Source organism: Panthera leo, chromosome D1 (assembly GCF_018350215.1).
Source record: "Panthera leo isolate Ple1 chromosome D1, P.leo_Ple1_pat1.1, whole genome shotgun sequence".
Taxonomy (NCBI): Eukaryota; Metazoa; Chordata; class Mammalia; order Carnivora; family Felidae; genus Panthera; species Panthera leo.
The window spans coordinates 99,472,749-99,486,212 of NC_056688.1; the positions used below are offsets into that span (position 1 = coordinate 99,472,749).

General features: G+C 45.8%; 1 protein-coding gene and 1 non-coding gene across 6 annotated transcripts in view; one reads left to right on the plus strand and one right to left on the minus strand.

Moving 5' to 3' along the window:
* Nucleotides 1-10,226: 10,226 nt before the first annotated feature.
* On the plus strand, nt 10,227-10,338 carry LOC122201498. Its single transcript, XR_006194205.1, has one exon. It is a non-coding gene; the product is annotated as a U6 spliceosomal RNA (small nuclear RNA).
* A 1,198-nt stretch (nt 10,339-11,536) lies between these two features.
* AGBL2 (AGBL carboxypeptidase 2) overlaps nt 11,537-13,464 on the minus strand; it is a 45,681-nt gene continuing 43,753 nt past the window's right edge. For all 5 annotated transcript variants that reach the window (XM_042906280.1, XM_042906281.1, XM_042906278.1 and 2 more), the window contains one exon: nt 11,537-12,264. In XM_042906280.1, the coding sequence (XP_042762214.1) occupies nt 12,091-12,264 (174 nt within the window). In that variant the 3' untranslated portion in view covers nt 11,537-12,090. The remainder of the gene's footprint in view (nt 12,265-13,464) is intronic.

Below are 13,464 nucleotides of genomic sequence, written 5' to 3' on the forward strand. Positions count from 1 at the left end.
TAGGTTTTAGAGTTATAAGAAGCTTCCAAGTTGCTTCTAACCAAGTCCAGAAATTATTTAGATGTCAATACAATTTATATCTAACAATTGTGTCTAACGAGACAATATCTAACCTTAGAGACCATCTACCAAAAGAATTCTTTGTGGATTTGTGTGCTGGCGGTGCTAACAAAATATCCACCGTCCCTGCCCCCACTGACGGCTGTGGGCACAGAGAGGTAAAGAACCTTTCGCAAGGATGGGTGGGTGGGGATGCAGGGTGCTTTACCATTTTCTCCAATGGTGCAGGGCAGAAGCTACCCATGAAATTTGGGGAGAATCTGCAGAAACGGAACGGAAGCCAGGAGCATAGATAAGGGAAGTGCAAAAGGTATAGGGCTGTTGTATACCGCTGCCCAAGCTCCATACTGAACGACTCACAAGACTATGATATAAATGAGTCGTGTTCCCTGATAGAGTTCAATATGGTGAGTTCTAGCTGGTGACCCATATTCCTGTGGTGAGAGGAATATGAATCAAAAGGGGCAAACTAATTTGTCCCTTGAGGGGAAGGGAAACAGGACCAGAACATCAGTGTCACTGAGGTCAAGAGAAAGGTTTGGAAGAGGAAGGATGGTCAGTAATGTCAAAAGCCATTTCTACCCATGTATGACCTCAGGTCACAGGACAAGAGATCAATAATAATAATGAACCCCAGTGAAAGATGAATGAATTTGCCAGTTAAAAGACTCCTGGGCTGGGAGGCAGTCTAACCTGGGAGAGAGATTAAAGGTCCTATAACTTCTTTCCTATTTTCTGATTCCCATTCTGCCACTTGCAGTTGACAACTGTGAGCAAATCACTTAACCTCTTTGTGCTAAAGTTGTGATGAATAAGCACTCGTTCACGGGCTCACTTGTGAAGATTTCAGAAACAAGCTGGCATTCTCTATTCTCCCTTCTTTATTTTTCTTCCTAGCCTTTATCACCTTCTAGAGTACTATATAAATTTTAAATTTGTTCCCCTGCCCCCAACATTCTAGAATTATGTCCAAGAGGGCAGGGATTTTTGTCTTTTTGTTGTTCACTTCAGTATCCTCAGTGCCTAGAACAATACCAAGCACATACTAGGCACTCAATATATATTTGTTGTATTTCAGGTCCTTTCCAGGTCCATCCTGCTCATTGTTCCTCTGAGTTCCTTCATGTTCCTCAGCTAATTATAGATGGGATTATGTATCTCACAGTTTCTTCATGTATGTTTTATTTTATTTTATTTTATTTTGAGAGAGAGAGAGAGAGAGACAGAGAGAGACAGAGGGCACAAGTGAGCAAGGAGCAGAGAGAGAGAGAGAGAAAGAATCCCAGGAGGGGCAGAAAGAGAGAAGCAGGGCTCACCCAAAGCAGGGTTTGTGTTCACCCAAAGCAGGGTATGAGCTCACCCAATGTGGGACTCGAACTCACGAACCATGAGATCATGACCTGAGCTGAAGTCAGATGCTTCACGACTGAGCCACCCAGATGTCCCTTCATGAAGGTTTTTAAATTGCCTTATCTCAACTGAAATACTCATCTGGTATCTTAATTAGGACTTTCTGTGTGCAAGTAATATAAAATCCTACCCAATCTGCTTTGGGATGGTGGGATGGTGGGCATGTGGGGGAGAAAGGGAACGTATTGACTCTTACAAGTAGATGGCTTCAGGCATGGCTGCATGCAGGAGTTTAGGGAATGTTACCTGGACTGAGCTTTTTTTTAATCTCTCAGATCTGCTTTCTTCTTTATTGGTTTTTAAAAATGTTTTCCTTTTTTATTTTGAGAGAGAGAGAGCAAGTGGAGGAGGGACAGAGAGAAATGGAGAGAGGATCCCAAGCAGGCTCTGAATTGACAACGTGTAGCCTGACTCAGGGCTTGGGCTTACAACCGTGAGATCATGAGCTGAGCCGAGATCAAGAGTCAGAGGCTTAACTGACTGAGCCACCCAGGTGCCCCTAACTTTTTTTTAGGGAGAGCACAAGAAAGCAAGTGCGAGCAGGGGAGAGGGATGGGGGCAGTAGAGAGAGAGAGACAGAGAGACAGAGAGACAGAGAGAGGGAGAATCTTAAGCAGACTCCACCGCTCAGTACAAAGCCTGATGCAGGGCTCGATTCTACCATCCTGGGATCATGACCTGAGCCAGAATCAGAACTGGCTGAGCCACCCAGGTGCCCCCCTTTTAGCATCTTTAGAGATGGTCAGTCATATGGTTTTTAGTTTTGACCTAGTAACACGGTGTTGGTTTGCAACCACCTTGGGTGCATCCCAGGTGAACTCTAACATCACCCCCCATATTCTGAGGGCAGAGAGAGACCAAAGAAAGGCCACTCCAGGCTGGTGACAGCCATTCAACAAGGGAACTTACATATGAAGCTTGTCTTGGGTGGCTGTAAGACGATCTACACACTTGCCCACAAAATTTTAAAAGCTTCTGTAATGTGATAAGAAGGACACTTCTCTGTGGTATTCTTTCCAGAAGCCCGTTACTCCAGTCAAATCACGAGGAACACGTCAGACCAATTGAGGACCATTCTACCAAATACCTAACTGGGACCCTTCAAAACTTTTCAAAGTCATGAAAAATAAGGAAAGACTGGGAAACGGTAACAGACAAGAGGAGGCTAAGGAGGCATGACGACAAAATGCTATATGATGTTCTGGATTGGATCCGGGAAAGAAAAAGGACTTTAAAGAAAAAACGGTGAAGTCTGAAGAAAGTCTGGAGTTTAATAGTAATGTACTGATGTCTTCCTGATTTTGACAAATGGGCCATGGTAATGGGAGATGATAACATTACGAGAAACAACCTGAGTGAGGGTATGTGGGAACTCTATCTTTGTGGCTTTTTTTTTAATATTTTATTTTTAAGTAATCTCTATAAAAATTGTTCCAAAATAAAAACAATTTTTATTGAAAAATTTGTTTAAATGTTTATTTATTTTTGAGAGAGACAGAGAGACAGAGCATGAGCAGGGTGGGGAGGGGTTGAGAGAGAGGGAGACACAATCCGAAGTAGGCTCCAGGCTCTGAGCTGTCAGCACAGAGCCCGGTGTGGGGCTCGAACTCACAAACTGTGAGATCATGACCTGAGCTGAAGTCAGACGCTTAACCGACTGAACCACCCAGATGCCCCAAAACAGTTTTTAACGTATAGAAAAGTCACAGGGGTGCCTGGCTGGCTCAGTGAGTACAGCGTGTGACTCTCGATCTTGGGGTTGTGAGTTCAAGCACCACATTGACTATAGACAGAGTGACCATTGAGAGGCAGATAGACATCATGTGCCCTCTGATGTGATGCTTGAGAAGGACATGTTACTTATGTAGTATTCTGGTCAGAAATGCATCCCCTGAATCTGATCATGAAGAAACATAAGGCAAGGTCAAAATAATGAACATTCTACCAGAAAGAAGGCTCTAGACCCTGGCATCAGAATGCCCGGGTTTGGGGGCACCTGGCTGGCTCCGTTGGAAGAGCATGTGATTCTTGACCTCAGGGTCGAGAGTTTGAGCCCCTCGTTGGGTGTGGAGTTTACTTAAATAAAAACTTAAAAAAGAAAAGAATGCCTGGGTTCAAATGCTGGCTCCACTGGCTTTACGACCATAGGAAAGCTACCTTCTGAAAGACTCCATTTCCTCATCTGTAAATGGGAACACTAGCAAGACCCACCTTATAGGGTAGTTGGGCGGACTGGATGGGAAAACGCACACAACGTACCGAACAGACTGCCCCCCACACAGTGGGAGCGAGCATTGCTCCTGGCCACCCTGGCTTCCTTCCCTTTGTTCGTAGAGAAAGAAGTGCCCAGCTCTGGGTTTAAGGCTAATTTTCAATTCCATCTCCTCCAGTGTCTTCTCAAACTTTCTGCATTGCTTTATCCCTTCTTCCATAGGTCTCCCTCTTTACCAGCAACTTCCCCATAGCCTAAAAACATACCAAGCCTCTACCGGCCTTAAAGAAAACATAAAACCTTCAACCGTTCCTTACCATCTCCACTGCCCCCCTTCTGAAGCTCTTCCCTCCCTTTGTAAAAACCACCTTTGGTTAGAGGCCTGCTGTGCGTCATGAACTTTACCCTACATGGAAGGTAGCCATCCTGTCCTATTTCACAGAGGAGAAAACTTGGGCTCAGGGAGGATTTAAACCTAGATCTGCCTCAGACTGGGACTGTCCGATTAGGCAGTCACAAACCACAGGTGGCGCTTGAAATGGGGCTGGTCCAAACTGAGGTGTGCGGTCGGTGTAAGTCCATACTAGATTTCAAAGACTTTGCCCAAGAAAAAAACACTGTAAAAGATCTCGTTGATATTCTTATACCGATTACGTGTTGAAATAATTTTTTGGATATTTCAGGTGAAATAAACTATATTATTAAAATTAATTTTACCTGTTTCTTTTTACTTTTCCGAGGTAGCTACTAAAATATTGGAATTATGTGGTTGGAATTATATTTCCATTGGGCAAGCACTGTTCTAGAATATTCATCTCATCATGAAATATATGGCCTTTTGTCTTCTGCAACACCACTTATCTTAGCTCCCTGAATGTATCCCGGGTACTGGGGCGTCTCCCTCTACATACCCTGCCTGGATGATCTCCGCCTGCTCTTAGTATCTGCATGCCATGCTGATGCTGGGAAAGGCTTCTCCTAGATTCGACAGTCTCCCTCCATCGCCACTTCGTTCTCTTCTGTACCTCAAAGGGAACATGGCCAAAGTGAAGTTACTCCGTTTTCTTTTTCTTAAACCAGAGCCTCCCTCTATATCCTCTGTCTTGCTAAACAGTCACACCCTTGTTGTTACTTTGCTTATAAGTCCCTCCCCTTCCCCTCCGTGTCCAGAGACCACACCCTGTGGCCTCTACCTCCTAAGTAAATCCAAAACCCTCTCTCCATAAACATTCTAAGAACTTCAGGTTATCATAGTTCTCCTAAATGATTCAGTCTGGCCTCCCGGCCTCTAGTCTTCAGGATCCTGATCTTCCTTTGATAGAGGGGCTGGGGTGAGCCCATGATAAGGCAAATCTGAGCATGCTGGTCCCCTTGCCCGGCACCTCCCTTCTGCAGGATGGTCCATCTGTGACATGGCCCTGAGCCCTCTCAGCCTCCAACGCTGGGTCCACCCTGTTCCTTACGGATCTGGAACGTTAACTGGCTCTCCCTGCTCCCTCCATGCCCACCACCCCCGTGCCCACTTCCCAAACACTTGTCACCTTTCAGGACTCAGCTCAGTGATATATCAGTTTTTAAGAAAAGATCGCCAAACTGGTCGTTTTGTGTGTTTTTAAAAAAAATTAAAAAAAAATTTTTTAATGTTTATTTATTTTTGAGAGACAGAGTGTGGGTGGGGGAGGGGCAGAGAGAGAGAGAAAGACACAGAATCTGAAGAGGCTCCAGGCTCTGAGCTGTCAGCACAGAGCCCAACGCGGGGCTCAAACTCACAAGCTGTGAGATCATGACCTGAGCCGAAGTCAGATGCTTAACCGACTGAGCTACTTAGGCGCCCCCAAAATTTTTAAATAATGTTTATTTTAGAAACAGACAGAGAGAGAGAGAGAGAGAGACAGAGAAGGGGAGGGGCAGAGAGAAAGGGAGACACAGAATCCAAAGCAGCCCCGAGGCTCTGAGCTGTCAGCACAGAGCCCGACACGGGGCTTGAACTCAAGATCACGACCTGAGCCAATGTCCGAGGCTTAACCTACTGAGCCACCCAGGCGCCCCGTGAAATGTCTTGATGGTTTTTCCCAGGCAGATCTCACCAATCCTTCCTTTGCATCCTACAGACTTCTACCTCAGCACCTGGACCACTTCAGTGCACCAATTTGTGTATTTGGCTGCCTTTCCTAACCAGAAGGATTTCAAGTACAATCCACAAGAGGGAAAGAAAAGACAACAACAAGATTCAAAGAAAAGGCAATTGTTGCTTCACATAAACAAGCAGTCCAGACGCAGGGCATCTCCAGGACTGGTTAATTTATTCAGCGGCTCACTGACGCCTCCAGAGATGCGGCCTTACCATCCTCCAGCTCTGCTGCCTTTGGTGCCGACTTTGTCCAGCTTTGTTGGCTGCACAGCTGTAGCAGATTCAGGCAAAGCACTATATGGAACAATGCCGGATGGAAGAGAACATCTTTCTTTCTTTTATGCCCCTCGGTGGTCACTCTGTCAATGTGCATCCAATTTCTCCATGACATAGTTAATATTTTTTCCCTTTGAACTAATATGCAATCTGAGTAGACCGTTTGTTTGTTTTCTGAGTGGACACTTTAAAACCTCCTCCTCCTCCTCATCGTATTTCCTCCTAAATTTGGCCTCCAAGGATGAGTGTTGCCTGGTGCATTTCACTGTGATGGTTACAGAACTCCAGCACTCCCTCTATCTGACTCAACATCAACTCTTGTATTCGTTTGCTCAAATCCTAGAATACATCTGAAAAAGTTTCAGAATCATTTTACCAATACCGACACATAAACAAACCCACTAGAGACAGATCAGAACTTGTTTGAATTTTTCTTCCTACCCCTACACCACCAGAGCCTGCCTTCTCAACCACTACCTCCTCATAAGGTTGTTTGCTGGCAGGGTGATGGTAACAGGGAGGGACAGGGCACTTGAGGAACCTGGAGGTGGTGTGAAATAGCCCTGCGTGGGGAAGGATGAGGGAACTTCAGTTTCAGAAACAGAGAGTTAATTCCAGAGGCTGGAGGGGATCCATGAGCAGTGGCTCCAGTTCTCTTGGGGGCATGGTTTCCTGCAGCCATGTTGGCAGCCTGGGTGTAGGAGTGGAGAAGACAGATGGTTGGGTTGGCTAGGCTGATCCAAAGGCGAGGAACTACCAGGTGGATGCGGCAGAAGGACAGAGAGCAAAGACTCTGGAGTGCTGGCAAGAGAGTGGTTGACATCTGTGCCCCGGAGTCTGAGCTGAATGGCGGAGCAAGTGAGGCCAAGAGGGAGAAAAGAGAGCGGCTGGGGCTTGAGCTGGGCTGCCAAGAGGTTTATTGAAGTAATTTCCGGTCACCGAATCCTACGGTCGGTCCGGGAATAGCCAGTTCAAAGGACCGGGAGGAGAGATGGCCTGGGCCAAATCTGGCCGTGGGCAAGACGGGAGGGGCTATCCTTTGAGCCACCGGAGTGTTTGTTTCCCCAAGGAGGAGAGAGGAGACGGGTGCTGGCCCCGGGCTGAAGAGGGAGGCTGTTTTGGGCACATTATTGCATGATTGACGGCTGTGAGAAGTGTTCCCAAAAATGTGATTTTGAAAAACAAGGAGGCCTTAGAGATTATTTCACCGGAACGGTCCAGAGCTGTTGAGCAACTGCACCCCCCCCACCCCGTCCCCCGCCAGCCTGGATGGGATTCAAACCCAGGTGTTTTAAATTTAAGTTGGTGATTGTCTTTAACCCACTACCATGTTCTAAAGCTTTAGCGCAGAACAAGTCTTAGTTTTTCATGGGGCAGGAATGGCGTCTCACGCGTCTCTGCACTCTCGGTCGTTCCCAAGTCAGTCACTGCTCAGTGCGTTCTTTCCGATGGATTTGTGGGAGTAGCACATATCTTAGGGAAGAAGTATAGCAGGGAGTCTGAATTTTCAAGTTGTTACTATTTCTTTCTATGTTCTTAGGGATCTTCCTTTCTTTTGACCCTTACTGCGCAACTGTTCCTCTGGACATGTGGTATACGCTTTGTCACTAGAGCTTTGTCTTGTAGACACGCTAATTAATACAATGCCTTTCCGAACCCAATGTCGTGTGGAAGCTGATTTCTCAGAGACCATGTGACCCAGCTGCACAGAGTTAAGTTGAAACCCGCTTAAAGAGGAAAATCACCTCTGAGCTTCCTTGTGGTTGATCAGGCAGCATGGAGGTGAGGGCAAGGGGATAAAAGATGTTGGACCTCGGCAAGCATGAACAAGGGTGAGTTTATCTTCCCCAGGAATATTCCACTAAGAAATAGAAGTGTCCCTGGTGGAATGTAGCTCAGCTAAACCTAGCCATGCCTTACAGTTTGTCTTTGTAGTTTAAAGGACAGAGTAGGCTTTGTGGCATCAAAGGCATCCTGTGCAGAAGGCCCCAAGTCTCTGTGCTCTGGAAACATCTCTGCCATTCTAGGTAATTAAAGCAGAACTAGTCGGAGAACAACCTGGAAAACCAGAAGTTAGCAGTTCTATTTCTGCAAAGCAGAGCCTTCTGCGTAGCATTTTTGCTAAAAGCTGGGATCAAAATTGGTGACAACATAACTAAACCAAAGATCACATTGACAAATGGGGGAAAAAAATACCTAGATTTTTTTTTTTTAAGGAGCCTCTGTGTCCATACAGAGTTCCTGTATCTAATGTTCCATCAGAAACTTAAGAGTAATGCTTACTGTCATCACCTTACCTGTTTGGACTTGTTTCTACCACGTTCAAGAGTTGCCACTTCTCCAAAAACAGAAATGAGTACTGCCACAGGACCTTGGTTGTGACTACATGGTCCCAAAAGTAAGGCTTCTAAAGAAAACAGGTTTACCTGAAATACTTCTTGAATCTTAAAACATACCATTAGTGATTGTGTATTTAACTTATAGACAAAATAGGATATAGATTATTTTTCCCTTTTTAGAAAAAATATTTATTTATTTATTTATTTATTTGTTTGTTTATTTATTTATTTATTTATTTATTTTGAGGGAGAGGGGCAGAGAGAGAGGGAGAGAGAATCCCAAGGAGGTTCCACACTGTCAGCTCAGAGCCTGACGTGGGGCTTGAACTCACAAACCTGAGCCAAAATCAAGAGTTGGATACTTAAGCACCTGAGCCACCCAGGTGCCCCTAAATATATATATATATTTTTTTAAGTAATCTCTTTGCCCAAGGTGGGGCTCGAATTCCTGAGCTCGAGGTCAAGAGTCACATGCTCTAACAACTAAGCCAGCCAGGCAACACCCTGCCGCCTTTAACCTTTGTTGACAGCTCTTGAATATAAGGTAGATGTTGGTCTCTGACCCGACTAAAATGCTCCATTCTCATGATTAACTCTTAGTGATCAAGATGCTTTGGGTTGTTTCTCCTGCAGCATGAGATTTATTATGTTCATACAAAATCAATTACCTTAGTTTGTCATTTTAAAGTTTCCAGCTACGCGGGGCGCCTGGGTGACTCAGTCGGTTAAGTGGCCGACTTTGGCTCAGCTCATGATTTCACGGTCCAGGGGCTCAAGCCCCGAGAGGGGCTCTGTGCTAACAGCTCAGAGCCTGGAGCCTGTTTCAGATTCTGTGTCTCCCTCTCTCTGACCCTCCCTATTCATGCTCTGTCTCAAAAATAAATAAACGTTAAAAAAAATTTTTTTTAATTAAATAAAATAAAGTCTCCAGCTACGGGCGCCTGGGTGGCTCAGCCGGTTAAGGGTCCGACTTCGGCTCAGGTCGTGATCTCACAATTTATGCGTTGGAGTCCTGAGTCAGGGTCTGTGCTGACAGTTCAGAGCCTGGAGCCTGCTTCAGGTTCTGTGTCTCCCTCTTTCTCTGCCCCTCCCCTGCTCATGCTCTGTCTCTCCCTCTCAAAAATAAATAAACATTAAAAAAAAATAATAAGTTTCCAGCTAGAGGCACCCTTTGCAACCTCCTACCAAAAGCAAAATGAGAAAGGCACACTGGCTGCTAGATGCTGCAGCATGTAAATCTGTGTGTGTGTGTGTGTGTGTGTGTGTGTGTGTGTGTGTGTGTGTGTTTGGGGGGAGGCACTTCTTCCTAACCATCCAAGCAGGAAGGCTTGCTTTCTTCTAAAGAAAACAAACAGCTACCCCTCTGCAGGCCTGACTGTGAGCTGAGCAGGTCTCAAAATGGAACTGCCACAATGTTTTGGCAATTATTGGATGTGGAGGCCGTGTCTGGATTACATGGATTCTCTCCTTCTTCCCTTTCAATATCTTAGCATTCAGACCACATCTCTCAGGAAGCTCTCCCCCACTCCCCTGGGAGTTTGTTGCTTTCAAAAAGCACTTAAAAAAAATCTGATCGTATATTCTGATATTTGATTCCAAAAACATCACCATAGTGGGGTGCTCTTTATAAACTTTCTCCAAAAGAGACAAGTATTTCTGAACAACTTTCATACAAAGGTTTGCCCTCAGCAGTTTGTAGCTGTCTGGGGACTTGTCCTTGAAAGATATCCTCTTAGGGACAAAAAGTGGGGTTTTGGATGTGCTTTAGGTTTTAGGGTGTAAGGTGTGGAACAGGCAGGTGCCTGCTTGCTTCGGCAGCACATATACTAAAATGGATACAGATCCTGAGAAGATTAGCATGGCCCCTGGGCAAGGAAGAGATGAAAATTCCTGAAGCGTTCCATATCAGAAACCAAACAAACAAATGAAAAAGAGCTCGAGCAGATATTCCCTTTAAAAAGACTCACATAGAGACACCTGGGTGGCTCAGTCGGTTTAGCGTCCAACTCAATTTCAGCTCAAGTCAGGATCTCATGCTTGTGAGATCAAACCCCACGTCGGGCTCCATGCTGATAGTGTGGAGCCTGCTTGATATTCTCTCTCTCCCCTCTCTTTGCCCCTCCTCTGTTCATGTGCACATGCTCTCTCTCAAAATATTAAAAAGATTTTTTTAAATGACACACCGTGTATGTGGAGGGTGGAAGGGTGGGTAATATAGGGGAACTCTCTGTACTCTCTCCTCAGTTTCTCTGTAAATCTAAAACTGTTCTCAAAATAAAGTCTATTAATTTTATTTATTTATTTATTTATTTATTTATTTATAATTTTTTTAATGTTTATTTTTAAGAGACGGAGAGACAGAGTATGAGTGGGGAAGGGTCAGAGAGAGAGAGGGAGATACAGAGTCAGAAGCAGGCTCCAGGCTCAGAGCTGCCAGCACAGAGCCTGACGTGGGGCACGAACCCACCAGCTGCGAGATCATGACCTGAACCGAAGTCAAACACCCAACCGATTGAGCCACCCAGGCGCCCCAAGTCTATTAACTTTTTAAAAAGGCACAGATACTGGAATTGTAATAAAATTTGTGTTGCCATGTTGTCCTAATCATTAGTCATCCAGGTAGGGGTGGAGGCTGAAGGAGTTTACAGGCGATCGTGAAAAACACACCAGGAAACTTTCAATCCAATGTGACAGGAAGAGGGGAAAGTCAGAGCAGGAGGCCTGGCATGAGCCAGAGTGGCCCTTCTTCAACATGACTCCAGCCTGTTAACATGACAGGCTATAGTCCACTGACTGTGCTCGGTGCTCACGAGAGATCTAAAATATAAAACACCTGTTCACTTAAGGTTATGCAGTCGATCGAAGGGGCACCTGGGTGGCTCAGTAGGTTAAGCATTCGACTTCGGCTCAGGTGATGATCTCACATTCCGTGAGTTCGAGCCCCGCGTCGGGCTCTGTGCTGACAGCTCAGAGCCTGGAGCCTGTTTCAGATTCTGTGTCTCCCTCTCTCTGACCCTCCCCCGTTCATGCTCTGTCTCTCTCTGTCTCAAAAATAAATAAACGTTAAAAAAAAGGTTATGCAGTCGATCAATCAAAGGAAACAACTGGTTAGAGAGAAAGAATTTTAATCAATGGGTTAAAAAACATACGTAACCGTGTTGAACATAATAGATGTAAGACTAAACTGGCGAATACACGAATTGTTCTCTCTGTGTGGTATGAGCCAATGAGCCACCATGAGCCAATCTGATAATCACAGTCTGACCATTCATTGCTAGAAAGCTTTGACGCAAGACTTTTTAAACACAGCACACTCCCAGAATAGGTTTAAAACAGAATTTGAGCTCTTAAAGTTAATTTGCACATAATTTTAGAAAGACTATCTATTGGTTAGAATGAGGTATATCTGTGCTGTGGGTTCATGAACACACACCTCAATTTCTGATAAAGGAAGCTTTTGTATACATCATAATATAATTTCACTTTATAAAAAAAAACGTGATTCATGAGGTATGAGTCCCGAGGGCATGCATGCAATGTAAGCACACAGCGTAAGGTCAGTGCACCATGAGCACGCAACGCAGTGTACCCCAAGTCACGCAACTCCCCTCATTACGTGTCTAGCCCCACTGCCAATGACGCTCCTGTGTGGCCAAGGCTCCCTATGGGTACGTGTATATGTGCAAGGAGGGGTAAACCGTCATGGCGGCGCGGCCTCTCTTTGTGGCAGGATATCTGTTCCTGGACCAGTGTGACTTCATATCTGGAGCTGGCTCTTGGCTGGAGTTTGTGCTTCTCTTGGGAGAGCACGACACTGTGGATCTTGGCTTCTCCGTCTGGGCAAACAAGATATAAAAGTTGAATCACTTTATGTTGCGATTTCTGAAGTTATAGTTAGGGTCGGGGTTGGTTTAACGAGGAGTTAGTGAGAAGTATTTGCGTTTCTCCCCAAATGCCGAAGTACAGTCATTGATGTTGTTCCAGAGCACAGAGGAATCAAGCATTTGCCCTAATCCTTCAGAGAGCCGAAGAAGGGTTGGTCCGTGGGCAATATTTTAATTGCCCTGAGTTCAACGACTACATTTCATAAGCTGTCTAGAGACATTACACAGAGGGAAGAAAGTCTTTCAAGGTGGAGGCTGCCCCATTGTTTTCACTTCTGCTTACCTATACCTGCAAGTTAAACGCCCACGTTAGAGAAACGTTCCACCAGAAATTGTAAGAAAAGGAAGGTAGAGGTCTGGATGGCATTCACCCGCCATCTGGGTTTAACGGAATCCCCCGTTACGTGTTATTGTCCAATTAGCAGGTTTCAGCTGTGGGATAAGGTGTGAGCAACCTGGCGACGTCCTGAGCGAATGCTGAAGACGAGAGGGGGCAGTTCGTGGCTCATCTGCCTGTCAGGACCGAAATCCTCTCTGATTTGATCCACCTGTACCTCTCTTCCCACTGCTGTCCCGGTTCTGTTAGGCCACGGGGGTTGGACTTCATCCTCCCGGAGGATGGCGGACTGAAGGGAGGGATTATGTCTTACAGTCCTCAAGGGGCCCTGCCCCTCGTAGACTCTCCATAAGCTACTGATGGCTACCCGGGAGCGCCAACCTGAGAAGTCCCGAACAGCAGCCTTGGGAAGCCAGCAGGGACGTCACCCTGGGAGAGCCGTCCATTCTCTCTGGTTTGCCCACGTTACTCCAGCGGTGCTCACGCTGTTCGCCGCGGGCACACGTGAGCAGCACCCGCCCAGAGACATACCCAGAGCTCTCGGCTTACTAGCTGTTTCTCCACTTCTTTTTCCTCCTTCTCAGGAAGGAATATGCCAGTGCAAATGAGCAAGAGAGATGTTATTAGGGGATAACGATGAACTCGTTCTAACTTAGTCCTTTCAAAAAGGAAACCATTCACAATCCTCGGTATCGAACGATCACTGGTAACACTGGCCGGGAGGCACACCTCACGACTGAGACTGAGGGCGGCGCCCGGGTTTGTAGTTACCATCTCCTAGGGCTGAGAACCAATGCGTTATTCACTATCGCTGT